The sequence below is a fragment of the Hyla sarda genome, chromosome 1, assembly GCF_029499605.1.
Source record: "Hyla sarda isolate aHylSar1 chromosome 1, aHylSar1.hap1, whole genome shotgun sequence".
Lineage (NCBI taxonomy): Eukaryota > Metazoa > Chordata > Amphibia > Anura > Hylidae > Hyla > Hyla sarda.
In genome coordinates this window covers 292,787,515-292,805,724 of record NC_079189.1, presented here as the reverse complement: position 1 = coordinate 292,805,724, position 18,210 = coordinate 292,787,515, and the positions used below count along the sequence as shown (strand labels likewise).

At 42.0% G+C, this 18,210-nt stretch overlaps 1 protein-coding gene across 5 annotated transcripts in view; it reads left to right on the top strand.

The window, feature by feature from the left end:
* Window positions 1-17,310, top strand: part of LOC130267574 (THAP domain-containing protein 5-like) — a 33,110-nt gene extending 15,800 nt beyond the window's left edge. For all 5 annotated transcript variants that reach the window (XM_056517586.1, XM_056517577.1, XM_056517567.1 and 2 more), the window contains exons 6-9: window positions 6,017-6,248; window positions 8,600-8,722; window positions 9,469-9,566; window positions 15,745-17,310. In XM_056517586.1, the coding sequence (XP_056373561.1) occupies window positions 6,017-6,248; window positions 8,600-8,722; window positions 9,469-9,566; window positions 15,745-16,222 (931 nt within the window). In that variant the 3' untranslated portion in view covers window positions 16,223-17,310. The remainder of the gene's footprint in view (window positions 1-6,016; window positions 6,249-8,599; window positions 8,723-9,468; window positions 9,567-15,744) is intronic.
* The last annotated feature ends 900 nt before the right edge of the window (window positions 17,311-18,210 follow it).

Genomic DNA, 18,210 nt, shown 5'->3' with positions numbered 1-18,210 from the left:
GAATAGGAAAAAAAAATAAACATTTTGCCTGAGTTTACCATTATTGTCAGGCTAATTGATGTAAAAACAATACTAATGTAAAAGGTGAAAATATTTAGCAGCACCACAGAAAGTTGTGTTTTCCTTAATTTCCAGTGAGAAACTAATATAGTCATGGCTGTAAATGTTGGCACCCCTGAAATCTTTCTAGAAAATGAAGTATTTCTCACAGAAAAGGATTGCAGTAACACATGTTTTGCTATACAGATGTTTATTCCCTTTGTGTGTATTGGAACTAAACCAAAAAAGGGACAAAAAAAAAGCAAATTGGACATAATGTCACAACAAACTCCAAAAATGGATGGACAAAATTATTGGCACCCTTTCAAAATTGTGGAAAGATAAGATTGTTTCAAGCATGTGATTCTCCTTTCAACTCACCTGGGGCAAGTAACAGGTGTGGAAAATATAAAAATCCCACCTGAAAGTAGATTAAAAGGAGAGAAGTTCACTTAGTCTTTGCATTGTGTGTCTGTCTGTGCAACACTAAGCATGGACAACAGAAAGAGAAGAGAACTGTCTGAGGACTTGAGAACCAAAATTGTTGAAAAATATCAACAATCTCAAGGTTACAAGTCTATCTCCAGAGATCTAGATTTGCCTTTGTCCACAGTGCGCAACATTATAAAGAAGTTTGCAACCCATGGCACTGTAGCTAATCTTCCTGGGCGTGGACGGAAGAGAAAAATGTATGAAAGGCGTCAACGCAGGATAGTCCGGAGGGTGGATAAGCAACCCCAAACAAGTTCTAAAGATATTTAAGCTGTCCTGCAGGCTCAGGGAGCATCAGTGTTAGCACGAACTATCCGTTGACGTTTAACCCCTTAAGGACATAGGGTGTATCCATACGCCCCCGTTTCCAAGTCCTTAAGGACCGAGGGCGTATGGCTACGTCCTGAGCATTTCCGGCCGGAGGGGAGCCGGGGCCGGATGCCTGCTGAAATCGTTCAGCAGGCATCCCGGCATATCGCCCAGGGGGGTCATTATGTCCCCTCATGGCGGCGATTGCCGCAGATCGCTGGACAATTCAGTCCAGCGATCTGCGGCAGGTTCCGGGTCAATCGGGTCTCCAATGACCCGATGACCCGGAATTACTGGCTGATCAGGGCCGTCAGAGACGGCCCCGAACAGCCATTGCCAGCAGGGGTGAGGTCGCACTGGTGCCACCTCACGATCGCCCTGATTCGTCGGCCAATCAGGGCGCCTGCTGCGGGTGTCACTCCCGCAACCCGCTCCGCCCCTCTTCCGGCAGAAGACCCCGGGTGCTGGGGACCCCGATCCCCGGCGTCCCTGTTGGGATCGGGGCCCCAGGAGCGGCGGCGGCAAGGGCCTGAACTGTGCGGCGGCAGCGTGGAGCAGCAGCAGGAGGTGAGTGACAGCCTCCTGCTGTTGCTTAGCAACAGCTCCTAGCATGCAAAAAGGGCATGCTGGAAGCTGTAGTTATGCAACAGCAGGAGGCAGACCACCACAACTCCCAGCATGCCCTTATGGGCATGCTGGGACTTGTAGTTTTGCAACAGCTGGAGGCACATTTTTCTATGGAAAAGTGTACCTTCAGCTGTTGTACAACTACAACTCCCAGCTTGCACAATCAGCTAAAGTGCATGCTGGGAGTTGTAGTGGTGCATCTGGTGGTTGCATAACTACAACTCCCAGCATGCCCGTTGGCTGTCTGTGACTGCTGAGAGTTGTAGTTTTGCAACAGCTGAAGGCACACTGAGTTAAGTAGCAAACCAGTGTGTCTCCGGCTGTTGCATAACTACAAGACCCAGCATGCCCTTCCGCTGTCCGTACATGCTGGGGGTTGTTACCAAACTCGGTGTTTCACAACCTGTGTGTCTCCAGCTGTTGCAAAACTACAACTCCCAGCATGCACTGATAGACCTTACATGCTGGGAGTTGTAGTTTTACAACAGCTGTATGTTTCTCCCCCCCCAATGAGAATGTACAGGGTACACTCACATGGGCGGAGGATTACAGCAAATTTTCTGCCGCAGCTCAAACTGCCAGCGAGAAACTACTGTGAACCCCCGCCCGTGCGACTGTACCCTAAAAACACTACACTACACTAACACAAAATAAAATAAAAAGTAAAAAAACACTACATATGCACATACCCCTACACAGCCCCCCTCCCCTCCCCAATAAAAATGAAAAACGTCTGGTACGTCACTGTTTCCAAAACGGAGCCTCCAGCGGTTTCAAAACTACAACTCCCAGCATGCACTGATAGACCGTACATGCTGGGAGTTGTAGTTTTGCAACAGCTGGATGTTTCTCCCCCCCCCCCCAATGAGAACGTACAGGGTACACTCACATGGGCGGAGGATTACAGCAAATTTTCTGCCGCAGCTCAAGCTGCCAGCGAGAAACTACTGTGAACCCCCGCCCATATGACTGTACCCTAAAAATACTACACTAACACAAAATAAAATAAAAAGTAAAAAACACTACATATACACATACCCCTACACAGCCCCCCTCCCCTCCCCAATAAAAATGAAAAACGTCTGGTATGCCACTGTTTCCAGAACGGAGCCTACAGCTGTTGCAAAACAACTACTCCCAGTATTGCCAGATAGCCACTGACTGTCTAGGCATGCTGGGAGTTTTACAACAGCTGGAGGCACCCTGTTTGGGAATCACTGGCGTAGAATACCCCTATGTCCACCCCTATGCAATCCCTAATTTAGGCCTCAAATGTGCATGGCGCTCTCACTTTGGAGCCCTGTCGTATTTCAAGGCAACAGTTTAGGGCCACATATGGGGTATCGCCGTACTCGGGAGAAATTGTGTTACAAATTTTGGGGGGTATTTTCTGCTACTACCCTTTTTAAAAATGTAAAATTTTGGGGAAAACAAGCATTTTAGGTAAAAAAAAATTTTTTTTTACATATACAAAAGTCATGAAACACCTGTGGGGTATAAAGGTTCACTTAACCCCTTGTTACGTTCCCCGAGGGGTATAGTTTACAAAATGGTATGCCATGTGTTTTTTTTTTTTTTTTTTGCTGTCCTGGCACCATAGGGGCTTCCTAAATGCGGCATGCCCCCAGAGCAAAATTTGCTTTCAAAAAGCCAAATGTGACTCTTTCTCTTCTGAGACCTGTAGTGCGCCAGCAGAGCACTTTTCACCCCCATATGGGGTGTTTTCTGAATCGGGAGAAATTGGGCTTCAAATTTTGGGGGGTATTTTCTGCTATTACCCTTTTTAAAAATGTAAACATTTTGGGAAACCAAGCATATTAGGTAAAAAAAATTTTTTTTTTTTTTTACATATGCAAAAGTCGAGAAACACCTGTAGGGTATTAAGGTTCACATTACCCCTTGTTACGTTCCCCGAGGGGTCTAGTTTCCAAAATGGTATGCCATGTGTTTGTCACGATGCCGGCTGGCAGGTAGTGGATCCTCTGTGCCAGAGAGGGATTGGCGTGGACCGTGCTAGTGGACCGGTTCTAAGCCACTACTGGTTTTCACCAGAGCCCGCCGCAAAGCGGGATGGTCTTGCTGCGGCGGTAGTGACCAGGTCGTATCCACTAGCAACGGCTCACCTCTCTGGCTGCTGAAGATAGGCGCGGTACAAGGGAGTAGGCAGAAGCAAGGTCGGACGTAGCAGAAGGTCGGGGCAGGCAGCAAGGATCGTAGTCAGGGGCAACGGCAGAAGGTCTGGAAACACAGGCAAGGAACACACAAGGAACGCTTTCACTGGCACTAAGGCAACAAGATCCGGCAAGGGAGTGCAAGGGAAGTGAGGTAATATAGGGAAGTGCACAGGTGATTACCCTAATTGGAACCACTGCGCCAATCAGCGGCGCAGTGGCCCTTTAAATCGTAGAGACCCGGCGCGCGCGCGCCCTAGGGAGCGGGGCCGCGCGCGCCGGGACAGAACAGACGGGGAGCGAGTCAGGTAGGGGAGCCGGGGTGCGCATCGCGAGCGGGCGCTACCCGCATCGCGAATCGCATCCCGGCTGGCAGCGGGATCGCAGCGCCCCGGGTCAGAGGACGTGACCGGAGCGCTGCAGCGGAGAGAGTGAAGCGAGCGCTCCGGGGAGGAGCGGGGACCCGGAGCGCTCGGCGTAACAGTGTTTTTTTTTTGCTGTCCTGGCACCATAGAGGCTTCCTAAATGCGGCATGCCCCCCAAAAACCATTTGTCGCTCCTTCCCTTCTGAGCCCTCTACTGCGCCCGCCGAACACTTTACATAGACATATGAGGTATGTGCTTACTCGAGAGAAATTGGGTTTCAAATACAAGTAAAAATTTTCTCCTTTTCACCCCTTGCAAAAATTCAAAAATTGGGTCTACAAGAACATGCGAGTGTAAAAAATGAAGATTTTGAATTTTCTCCTTCACTTTGCTGCTATTCCTGTGAAACACCTAAAGGGTTAATACACTTACTGAATGTCATTTTGAATACTTTGGGGGGTGTAGTTTTTATAATGGGGTCTTTTATGGGGTATTTCTAATATGAAGACCCTTCAAATCCACTTAAAAACTGAACTGGTCCCTGAAAAATAGTGAGTTTGAAAATTTTGTGAAAAATTTCTAAATTGCTGCTGAACTTTGAAGCCCTCTGGTGTCTTCCAAAAGTGAAAAACTCATAAATTTTATGATGCAAACATAAAGTAGACATATTGTATATGTGAACCCAAAAAAAAATTATTTTGAATATCCATTTTCCTTACAAGCAGAGAGCTTCAAAGTTAGAAAAATGCAAAATTTACATTTTTTTCATCAAATTTGGAGATTTTTCACCAAGAAAGGATGCAAGTTACCATAAAATTTTACCACTAAGTTAAAGTAGAATATGTCACGAAAAAACAATCTCGGAATCAGAATGATAACTAAAAGCATTCCAGAGTTATTAATGTTTAAAGTGACAGTGGTCAGATGTTCAAAAAATGCTCGGGTCCTTAAGGTGAAAAAGGGCTCGGTCTTTAAGGGGTTAAATGAAATGAAACGCTATAGCAGGAGGCCCAGGAGGACCCCACTGCTGACAGAGACATAAAAAAACAAGGCTACATTTTGCCAAAATGAACTTGAGTAAGCCAAAATCCTTCTGGGAAAACCTCTTGTGGACAGATGATACCAAGATAGAGCTTTTTGGTAAAGCACATCATTCTACTGTTTACCGAAAACGGAATGAGGCCTACAAAGAAAAGAACACAGTACCTACAGTGAAATATGGTGGAGGCTCAATGATGTTTTGGGGTTGTTTTGCTGCCTCTGACACTGGGTACCTTGAATGTGTACAAGGCATCATGAAATCTGAGGATTACCAATGGATTTTGAGTCGCACTCTAAAGCCCTGTGTCAGAAAGCTGGGTTTACGTCTGAGATCTTGGGTCTTCCAGCAGGACAATGACCCCAAACATACGTCAAAAAGCACCCAGAAATGGATGGCAACAAAGTGCTGGAGAGTTCTGAAGTGGCCAGCAATGAGTCCAGATCTAAATCCCATTGAACACCTGTGGATAGATCTTAAAATTGCTGTTGGGAAAAGGAGCCCTTCCAATAAGAGAGACCTGGAGCAGTTTGTAAAGGAAGAGTGGTCCAACATTCCGGCTGAGAGGTGTAAGAAGCTTATTGATGGTTATAGGAAGCGACTGATTTCAGTAATTTTTTTCCAAAGGGTGTGCAACCAAATATTAAGTAAAGGGTGCCAATAATTTTGTCCAGCCCATTTTTGGAGTTTGGTGTGACATTATGTCCAATTTGCTTTTTTTGCTCCTTTTTTTGGTTTAGTTCCAATACACACAAAGGGAATAAACATGTGTATAGCAAAACATGTGTTACTGCAATCCTTTTCTGTGAGAAATACTTCATTTTCTAGAAAAATTTCAGGGGTACCAACATTTACGGCCATGACTGTATGTGTTTCACTTTCTCCTGTTTACTGGTAAAATTAGAGCTGCTGTAGGGATAATGTCATTTTTCCTGAATTGTGATTTAAAAAACATTTTTGTTCCCGTTTCCAGGTTTCCAGTGAATAATCCTGAACTGTTGTCCAAGTGGCTTAAGGCTTTACACTGTGAATGCAGCACGTCTTTAAGATCCACTAGCATTTGTAGCAATCATTTTACTGAAAAAGACTACATGTTATATCCAGGAGAAACTGTTCCTCAACTAGCACCAGATGCAGTGCCTTCTCTTTTAATAAAAGTACCTAAAGAGAGTCAAGCAGCAATGGAATCTCAGGATACACATCAGGTATCATGTAATGCGATTATTGTGATTTCCACAAAATACATAAACATCAAACATAACATAGAAAACGAGGCACTGCACAAAGTGCCCAGACAAAGTGCGTGTGTAAACGTGAATAATGTAACGTGACCAGAATTGCATGGCATCAAGCAAACCCTGAGCATGTAGAGGAAATGAGCAGGAAGACTCACCCCTAAAACATATGGAAAAGACCTGTATCTCCAACTAGAGGAAAAACCCCACAAAAATCCCAAGAAAAACATATGCATGCACATAAACTGAGAGCATGCCCAGCCCCCAACAGCAACAGATACAGTAAAAATAGGGAAGGCACCAAAGGTATCAGTGTACTGTCAATCGGGGAGGCACAAGGCATCCAAGGTATTCTGCAGGGCTTCCAAGCTAAACCATACAGTCAGCTTAAACGGCCGAACCAGTTCCACTATCTCTGCCTCAGAGTAATGAGTAACTATAAAAGATTTCCATTCATCAAAAAAATGTTTTGTGCCTGTGGTCTTGTGACGCTCAGTGTCCATGTAATGTAGTTTAATAATTATTCACTCAGAAAGTCTCAGTTTGTATTGCGAAGTCCTGGGGACCCCGGGGATCGCTGCTGCGGGCACCCCGCTATCATTACTGCGCAGAGCGAGTACAGAGCAATACAGGGGCCGGAGCATCGTTAAGTCACGGCCCGCCCCTGTCAATACAAGTCTATGGGAAGGGGGCGTGGCGGTCGTCACGCCCCCTGCCATAGACTTTCATTAAGGGGACGGGCCGTGATGTCATGAGGGGCGGAGCCATGACATCACGCTGCTCCGGCCCCTGTATCGCCCGTCATTACGTGCAGAGCGAACTTGCTCTGTGCAGTAATGATGGCGGGGTGCCGCAGCGGAAATCCTGGGGGTCCCCAGCAGCGGGACCGCGGCGATCTGACATCTTATCCCCTATCCTTTGGTAGGGGATAAGATGCCAGGGGCGGAGTACCCCTTTAAGGGGTATCCCGGTGAGAGATTGGGACCCAAAACCAGCCACTGGAATAGTGGGATCCTGTGTCTTTCTGTTTGAAATGGAAGCCTATCGACTTGTTTGCTGCAACTCCATTCACACTCTATGAGTGGCAGAGCACTGTGCTCTGTCCCACAGACTTTAAATAGAGTGTTAACACACACATGCTTGACCGCTGATACCCCACTCTCTGACGTGATGTACAGAGTCTCCCATAAGTGAGTACACCACTCACATTTTTGTAAATATTTTATTGTATCTTTTTATGTTGCAACACTGAAAAATTTAGACCTTGCATCACTAACACTGGGAAGGGGAAATCTCTAATTGGGTCATATTTGGTTATTTCCATTTAGGAGAATACTCACTTTTATTGTTAAGGTTTAAACATTAAAGGGAACCTATTATGAGAATTTACCATATATAATGCGTGACATGGGCAGGGAGCTATGCTCAGCCCCCATTAGCATGATTGCCGAAAGGGGCATGGCCCGTGTCATTGCTCTGCTCCATCTGCTTAGGGAGCAGAGAGGTGATGCGGGGCTGTCACTCACACTGAGGGGGGCAAAATTAAAGCCAGAGAAGATGGAACTAGGTGAGTATAGCTCACCTTCCAAGGGGCTACTTACAGGACCAACAGGGAAGACTTACCAAACATATCCTCACCATCCCTGTGGGCAGCAACATCTCCCAGGAATAGTGTGTTCCCTTCCTTTCAAGCAACACTGCTCCACCTCCTTCAGGTTACAGAGGTTGCATCAGTGTACAGCTGTCTTCTTGTCATTCCTCAAATTCTCAACTGGATTGAGGGCTTGACTTTGACTATGCCATTCCAAGACATTAAAATGTTTAGGGTCATTGTACTAATGGAAGTTGAACCTCTATCCCTGGCTCTAATCTCTGGTTATGATAGGTTTTCCTCAATAATAGGTATTATCCCATATTTATTTCTTTTATTTGATCGTGAACAGTTTTCCAGTATCTAACAATAAAAAGCCCCCTCCCTTGCATGACACTGTCATCATGGTTTACTGTGGGAATGATGTTCTTGGGGGTAAGGGAAACTGCTGGCTTTGCGCATTTCCCATGGTAGCTGAAAAGTCCAATTTTAGTTTCATCGGATCAGAAAATGTTCTTTCATAATCTCCAAATATGTTTTCTTATGTTTTTCTTTAAGCAATGGCTTAAAGGCAGAGAATATTTTCCATGTGTTCTTTATGTGTATACATACAGTAATAGTGGTCTTATATCATAGAAGACTGGAATGTACAGTATAAGCTCTTCCATACTATACCTCATATTCATCTTGTTATAACCTACAAAACTATCATTCATTTTCTTCATTGTAGGCTGACCCAACAGAGAACAGTGTATTGGCAAAACAAACAAAAGGCCAAATATTAATGTCATCTAAATTCATCAATCCCAAAGAAAGAAGTAACAAGGAGAGTTTATCAGAGCAAAAACAACAGGTACTATACCTACATACACACATGCCTCTGCATAATAATGGCAACTTGTTTAGGGTACAGGCCTTTTGTAAGCGCATTAAAATGTATCTACTTGTATCTATGAATTGACAACAATATTACCAAATACTTTAAATTTGTTTAAGGTCGGGTGCCTTCTCAAATATGAAAGAAGCAATCTGATTGGTTGTTATGGGCAACTCAGCATTGTTTCCTCTGCACAGGTTTTTTATACATCTCTCCATATATGATTACATATATTACAAGTGGTGGGACAACCCCTTTAAACTTTTACCAACTTTCACATAATCTGCGTGGGTAATTTTGAGACCAAGGGCCCCAAACCCCCTCCAACCTCTAGAACTCCACCAGCCTCTAGAACCCCACCAATCCTCTAGTTATGCTCGATTGTGTGGACAGGGGATAACTTTAAGAACTAAGAATACTCCTTTAACCTCTTTTGTCCTCAACAAAAACAAATTCCAACTAGGAAGAGTCAAGAAGGGGAGAAATGTACTTTTGCAATACAGTGCCAGACTATAGTACTATCCAAGTGGGAATTAAAACTTACCTCTGTGGTGGTCACAGTCCTTCAGCTTACCCCTTCTATTATTTAGTAGTAATGATTGCTCATTCTTCCAACAAATCACCTTCTAGTGCGTGTATTAATTATAAAAAATAAAATAAAAAAATAAAATATATGTGTGTGTGTGTACATAAATATATACCATATTATGCATCTCTTCTAGGTTAAACATGGACCTTTGGAGAAGAGCAGTGCAGTGACCTGTGCAGTACATGGTTGCAATAGCGTCTTTGCTAAGGAATGTGGAAAAAGATTTTTCAGGTAACCAATCTAAGTACGGTACATAGTGACATATCATACACCAGTCTAAAGTAAACCCCACCAGTGGTCAAACCCCACTATTCAGGTACTTATTACCTATCCCAAGTATAGATAATGACACAAATCTTGTGATACAGATCCCCAGATCAGACCAAAAGACTTATCTCCACACACTGCTCCCTGCGGCCCCTTCCACATACATTCCTCCCAATATCCCACTCTTTCACATACCCCCATTACCCCCCCCCCCCCCCACTACACACTTTACTTCCTTTGTCCTCCTTATCCTCATATACTGCTTTCTATGGCACTCCCCTCCACATACACACGCACACATATAAATCTTCCTATGGCCTCCTCACCCTCATATACTGCTCCTTATTGCCCCCACTCTCTTAGATTTACTCCCAATGCCTCCTCTCTCCGATATACTCCACGCTATGCCCTCCTATATAATGCTCTCTATGGCCCCTTTCTCTCCGAAATACTGATTTATTACCCCCCCCCCCTCCTTAACCTGGCACCTCCTCTTCCTTCCTTTGTGTACAAATCACGTTCTGGGCCCTGTCCAATTGCACAGGGGACGCTTCAAGTCTTCTGTATTAGCTCTTCCAATACTGCCTTAATAATAGCATAGCATTCAATTGATCAGTATAAGCAGTCTCTATGTGGACTAAAAAAAGTGTAAACATAAATAAATAAATAAAAATATTTATTTTTATTATACCAAATCCCCCTTCCCGGCTTAACTAGGCTGTATCAGTGGATGGCCGCCATAGGCATAGCATTATACAATGAATGCACTCTAATGATTGCAGATTAAAGTCCTCTATGGGGACTTAAATTGTATAAAATGTTTTTAAAATTACATAAATGCCCCTCCCCTAATAAACATATTTGGTATTACCATGTGCATAATTGTCCAGCCTATTATACTGTTTATAATCCTGCATGTGAACAGTGTAAGCATAAAAAAAATACTAAACACCAAAAATGCTGATTTTCAGAAAATAAATTATAAAAAGCGATCAAAAAGTCCTATCAAAACAATAATGGTACCTAAAAAGCTACAGATCACGAACAAAAAATAAGCCCTCATACGGCCCCATATATGGACAAATTAAATGAATAATAAAACAATAATAATGTAATAGTCCCCTATGGGAACTAAAAAATTTGTGAAAAAATGTGTAAAAAAATTAAAAATGAATAAATAATAAAAGTTTGAATAAAAAAAAAAGATATAAAAAAGCCCTTCCACTAATAAAAACTACAAAACACCCCCTTTTCCCATTAAAATAAAAAAAAAACCTGTCACATGATATTGAAAAAAGTATTGACTATCCAAAAAGATCACCTTTTAAGGAGATTATTATAAAAGCTCATAAGATCAGCTCTCTAAAACCAACATTGTGTACAAAATACTGTACTAAAGTAAATTGACATACCGGCTTCATGTGCTGTAATGTTAACACTACATACCTGTCGCACTATTCTATGTATCTTTATGCAATGGAAAACTTTTCAATAATATTTGTTGAACCATAAAAATAAGTATTGGTACTCTAACTTAGTCTTAACTGGTTAACGACCAAGGACGTGTATACACGTCCTTGTGCCGTTAACTGTGTATGAATCAGCTGGGGGCCGGCCAGTATGGTGTGGGCTCGAGTCGGGAGCCCGCGCCATACCGGCTGGCCCCCAGCTGATTCGTGTAGCTTACGTACGGCAATCACCGCGGCTAGCTATTAACCCTTTAGATCGCCCCTGTCAAAGCTGACAGTGGCATCTAACGGGACCTTTAAATACTCCCTGGTGGTCCAGTGGGGTGGATCGCCCGTCCCCCCCGCATCGCGATCGCGGGGCGCGATCCACTTCTGAGGTAGCCGGAGGGCTTACCTCTCCTCCGGCACTGGCTGCGGCTCTGTAATTGATAGAGCCTGGCTGGACCAGATTTTTTCAATCGAGCGCAGAGCACACAGATCAATGTAGTTCTATGGAACTACATTGATCTGTAGGAGGAATCTAATGATTCCTCCTAAAACTCCCCTAAGGGGACTAATAAAGAAAAAAAAAAATATAAAAAATATATAAACAAAATAAACATTTGGTATCGCCACGTGCGCAAATGTCCATACTATAAAAAAATATGTTAATTAAACCGCACAGTCAATGGCGTATACATAAAAAAAATACCAAATTCCAAAATTGCGTATTTTTGGTCACTTTGTATACCCTAAAATATATATTTAACATTTATGGTACCAATAAAATTTTCAGAACACAGCGCAAAAAATTAGGCCTCACACATCACCATATACGGGATAATAAAAAAGTTATAGGGGTCAGAAGAGGACATTTTTAAACTTACTAATTTTCGTGCATAAAGTTATAATTTTTTAACAGAAGTAAAACAAAATCAAACCTATATAAGGGTGCATTCATACCACATTTTTGCAATACAGTTCCCATATAAATTTTCAATGTGAAAACCGTATGGAACCGTATTGAAAACTGTATGAATTGACTCTCCATTGAAAACCGTATGCCAAAAGATGCATCAGGTTGTGTCCGTGTTGCATCCTGTGCGGTTTTGACAGTTTTTTTCCCCATCGTACCCAAAACCGTAGTCTACCACGGGTTTTGGTCCGGGTGAAAAACTATATTAAACCGTATATCTTTTTTTTAACATGGGAGTCAATGGAAACCATTCAGAACCATATATGTGTACGGTTCCATCCTGTTTTCACCATATGGTTTTTGACTTTGCACAGTTTTTTTTCTTGGAATTTCATTTCAACTTTATTCAAAATGGAGTGAAAAGTTAAAAATGTTTATGTTTTTTCTTAAAAAACGGATGCAACTGGACATCATTTTTCAAACCGTATACGGTTTTTAACTGTATACGGGTTGAAATTTGTACACACGTTTTGATACAGTTTAGTCTGGTTTTGAGAAATCTGTTTTTCATCAAAAACCTGATGCGGGAACTGTATTGCAAAAACGTGGTGTGAATGCACCCTGAGTTTGGTATCATTTTAATCGTATGGACCTACAAAATAAATATAAGGTGTCTTTTGCTCTGCATAGAATCAGAAGCCCCCAAAATTTACAAAATGTGTTTTTTTTTTTTTTCAATTTAGCCCCACAATTATTTTTTGTGTGATTTAGTCGTAGATTTTGTGGGAAAATTATTGATGTCATTACAAAGTAAAATAAATGTTTTCAAATCAACTGGTGCCAGAAAGTTAAAGAGATTTGTAAATTACTTCTATTTAAAAATCTTAACCCTTCCAGTACTTATCAGCTACTGTATACTACAGATAAAGTTGTATTGTTCTTTTCTGTCTGACCACAGTGCTCTCTGCTGACACCTCTGTCCGTGTCAGGAACTGTCCAGAGCGGGAGAGGTTTGCTATGGGGATATGCTTCTAATCTGAATAGTTCTTGACACGGACAGAGGTGTCAGCGGAGAGCACTGTTATCAGACTGGAGAGAACTACACAACTTCCTCTGTAGTACACCTTAGCTGATAAGTACTGGAAGGCTTCAGATTTTGAAATAGAAGTCATTTACAAATCTTTTAACTTTCTGGAGCCAGTTAATTTGAAAACATTTATTTTCTACTTGTTTCCACCAGAGTTCACCTTTTAAGGGACTTGAAAAATGGTATCAGGACATCCCTAATAATCACATTGAACTACAGAATTAAGACTTGTCATTTTTACCATAAAGCGCACTGTGTAAAAACACAGCAGACAGAAAATACAGACAATATGAATATATCCCAGGGTTATAATAAATAATAAAAGAAGTGATCTGATTGGTTGTTATTGACAACTGGTTAACTTTTTTTCCGCTCAGGTTTTGATAAATTTCCCCAGTATACTAGCAACAGAGAAATAATGGTTTAAGAAAATTGCTAAATATTTTAGTTATCTCACACAAAGAATTATATAAAACAGGAAGGAAGTGTCTCACCCAAGTGGGGAAGAAAATAACTGGTGACACACTTTGTTCCGGAAAATGACTCTCAATATATAGTTTACACTATATATTGAGTGCATATTGCAGTAACAATTGCAAGGAAAACATCTAAACAGCATATATAAGGATAAAAGTATGAATCCGCATATACTTAGGATTTTCCCACAGGTGCCAGGACAATGAGAGACACCACCTCAACATGGCGTTTCGGGAACAAACCTTTGTCGAGGTAAAATAAAAGGTGTCATTAGAAAGTACCACTGGTCGTGCAAAAAAACACTGCTCAAATCTGTCTCTAGATGGAAAAATAAGAGTTGTGGCTCTTAAGGCAAGGAGGAAAAAACTAATTTGCAAAAATGAAAATGAGCTGTGTCCTTAAATGGGCAGTGTCAAATCCAAAAACTTTTTATATGTTGTACATCTTGGCAAAACATTAACTTTCTAATATACTTCATGAGAAAATGTTATTTCCTCTTTATAAAATCATAGCTTTGTCCAAGCTGAAGCACATTCATGGACAAAGTTCAGTAAGTGAGGGTGGGCTAGTACTCCTCTGTGCTCTCTCCTGTCTGATAGCACTCCTCTGTGCTCTCTCTCCTGTCTGATGATGGCACTCCTCTGTTCTCTCTCCTGTCTGATAGGACTCCTCTGTGCTCTCTCTCCTGTCTGATGATGGCACTCCTCTGTTCTCTCTCCTGTCTGATAGGACTCCTCTGTGCTCTCTCCTGTCTGTCAGGACTCCTCTGTGCTCTCTCCTGTCTGATAGTACTCCTCTGTTCTCTCTCCTGTCTGATAGGACTCCTCTGTGCTCTCTCCTGTCTGTCAGGACTCCTCTGTCCTCTCTCCTGTCTGATAGGACTCCTCTGTGCTCTCTCCTGTCTGTTAGGACTCCTCTGTCCTCTTTCCTGTCTGTCAGGACTCCTCTGTGCTCTCTCCTGTCTGATAGCACTCCTATGTGCTCTCTCCTATCTGATAGCACTGCTCTGTGCTCTCTCCTGTCTGATAGCACTCCTCTGTACTCTCTCCTGTCTGATAGCACTCCTCTGTGCACTCTCCTGTCTGATAGCACTCCTCTGTGTACTCTCTTGTCTGATAGCACTCCTCTGTGCTCTCTCCTGTCTGATATCACTCCTCTGTGCTCTCTCCTGTCTGATAGGACTCCTCTGTGCACTCTCCTGTCTGATAGCACTCCTCTGTGCTCTCTCCTGTCTGATAGCACTCCTCTGTGCTCTCTCCTGTCTGATAGGACTCCTCTGTGCTCTCTCCTGTCTGATAGGACTCCTCTGTGTTCTCTCCTGTCTAATAGGTGCCCAAGTAATAGCTTGCCAGAGTGTTAGAAAACTCACTAGGGGGATTTTATCATTGGTTTTACCCTGTTTTGTGGTGTACATTGGTCACACAGTTTGTCTCAGATGCTGTTTAGAGACTTTTAATTTGGACTTTTGCTTTAGAAGATTTTTATAAAAAGAACATACCAAGTGGTGATTGCAGTTGATCTCATGCAGTGGTCAGGAATTTATGATGTGTGTCTTTTTAGTTTATTGTATCTTTTGTCACGACTGCGCTAACTGAGGCGCAAATCTACACCAGCCCTGGCTTACAAAACTGACTGCTGACCGCATTATTAAAAAGTTGCACATTTTTGCACACATGTTAAAAAGTTGCACAAAATGTCACAAAGAGGTACCTTACAAAGTGTTGTACTGAAGTTAGAAATGTGATCAGCACCGGATTTATCACATTCCCTGCACCATGTAATAAATCTGGTGCAGGTACATAGTTTGCACCACATGAATTATTGGGGTAAAAAGATGTTCACCTACTCCACTCTTGATGAATACCCCCCACTGTAACCAGCACAGGTCTCTAAACTTTAGTAGGGGAATCCTTCGAGTGTATAAGGCTTTGTTCACACAACAGAATTTCTGTGTAGAGAATTCTGTTGGAAATTCCGTTTCAATTTACTGCCTAATTCTGCTTTCCGTTAAAATATAAGACAATCTTATATTTAGCAGAATTCCATATAAGTCAATGGGGTTTGAATTTCTGTGGAATTCTGTATTCTAAGTACAACAGAAATTCTGGCGGAATTCCGCAATTCAATTCAGCAAGTTTTGCTAAAAGGAATTTCTGCGGAATAGCGAAAATTCATCATGTGAACATTCTCTAAGACTATTTCCTCTTTTCACAGATTTCCTATGAAAAATCCTGTGCGCCTTTCCAAATGGATTAAAGCTCTTCAGTACTCTAAATGGGAACCATCAGCATCCAGCAGAATCTGCAGTGACCATTTCAAAGACAAAGATTACATTTTACGCCCAGGGATGCTGTTACCCCAACTACGCATAGGTGCTGTGCCTTCTGTCCTCAAAGCAAGGAAAAGTAGAAGAAAACAGATAGCGGCAACAAACCAAAACATTGAATACTGTAGGTCTTCGGAAGTTTGGGATGAATTCCAAAAAGCAGAAATACATAGACCTTGTGACCATACTTATTCAGCAGTGCACAATGAAGAAGATTCTCCTCGTCTTAACCCAGATACTGAGAAACTTAAGAAGAAAGTAAGAACCTTGCAACGACAGATTCAGAGACAGAGGCACACAATAAAAAAGTTATCTGAAAGAATTGCACAACTAAAGAACAATAGTGCTCAGCTTCAACAAAAATAGAGTGGTAACTTCAGGAGATAACTAGTTTTTTGTACAGCTATACATCTTTTCTTTCTGATGCACATTTGAACAGTAGAGAGAAGTTTCGTGCTGCGTAAAGCATGGGCAGCATGAAACACAGACAAGCTCTTTTATCACAACCACCTATGATTTACTATGAATTACTGTACTTGGAATTTCAGAGTAATCCTAGTTGTAACTTCAGCTAGAAACAGGGCTCTGTCTCAAGATGGCCAACCTTAATTGACAGAGAAATATCTGTCAGTTATGAACAGTGCATCGCCACCAGTGCCTCATTCACAGCCAAAGTTACAGTAATGATTCCTCTGAAATGACACAGCTATAGAGAGTAAATTATCATTGTGAGTAGGCAGTAGGTCTGTGTTTCATGTGGCCAGTGGTTCAAGCACCATGGAATTTGTGACAGGTTCACTTTTATGGTCTATTCACACATACAGTATTCTGTGCAGATTTGATGCGCAGGATTTTCTGCTGAATGACTGAACACAGCTTCAAATCCTGCGCATCAAATCTGGGCAGAATACTGTACGTGTGAATAGACCCTTAAGGTAAGGCTACTCAACACCTTAAAGTGTTACTAATATTTCAAGTCACCTTTCAAATTTCATTACCACACTTTCCCTGGTGAGTCTCAGGGCAATAACATTATTATTCCAACCCTTTGGGCATTTCCCCCTGCGGGGAAAGCTCTCAACTAAAGTCCACCCCCCCCCCCCTAAAATCAATCTTTATTGCTATTATTATTAACAATATATATAATATGGAACACACACAGTTACAATACTCAGTGTTAAGATTATTAATGTCCTAAGTGATCTCTCACATCACTTAATAACTGCCACTGCTCAGTGTACTGTAAGCCCGCTGGCGTTTTGTATAGTAGCTGCGAGATACACTGGCACTTGTATTGTAGCTGACTGCCAAACTCCGAGGCAACACTGCATAAAATCCTGTATGACCTCCCCAACGTTTCACCATTAAAAAGGCTTTGCCAAGGGCTATAAGGTTACTTAGGACATTAATATTCATAGTAAACAATGAGTATTATAACTGTGTGTTCCATATTATATATATTTTTATTAATAATAATAATAATAATAATAATAATAGCAATAAAGATTCATTTTAGGGGGGGTCTTTAGTTTAGGGTTAAAACTATTCAAATGTCAACACTTTTCAATTTCAGCTTTACATATTATTTTTTTATTTTTTTAAACAGTGCAAATTTCAACCACAAAACTGAACTTATAAACTTGACCACAAGGGGTCACTATAAGAAAGACTTTACTGTCCACTGCTCTTCATTGGATAAATTCCTCTTTAGCAACTGATACACAAGATGGACTGAAGGAAGTAAAGTGGATCAAGCTTTTCCCAGTGAGCACTCCCCCTTAACTTCTAGTGTAGAGGGAAGCAGCTGAACATGCCTGTCAGACTGGACGCAGTCAGCGATCCCTGGACACATGTCCCAAACACTGTGAAGGATTGTTGAGTGTTTAATGTGCATGAGGCAGAGCTGTGGATTTGTAGTGTGCATGTAGCAGAAATAAGCATACTGTACAGGGTACAAGGATGGTTATGGTGCAGGCTAGCTGAGGGTTGTAGTTCTTTATGTGGCAGGGTGGTGTAGTCAACCCGTTGTTCCCTGTGACCCAACTACTTTGTTTTTGTTAAGAAAGCTGTTATTGTATTCAAAGTGCAGGATACTTCTGTATACTAGGCTCTGTGAAACAACTTGGAATACTACTTAAAGGGGTATTTCAGGAAAAAAACTTTTTTCTTTATATCAACTGGCTCCAGAAAGTTAAACAAATTTGTAAATTACTTCTATAAAAAAATCTTTCAATAATTATCAGCTGCTGAAGTTGAGTTGTTTTTTTCTGTCTGGCAACAGTGCTCTCTGCTGACATCTCTGCTTGTCTATGTTTGCTATGGGGATTTGCTTCTAAACTGGGCGGTTCCCAAGA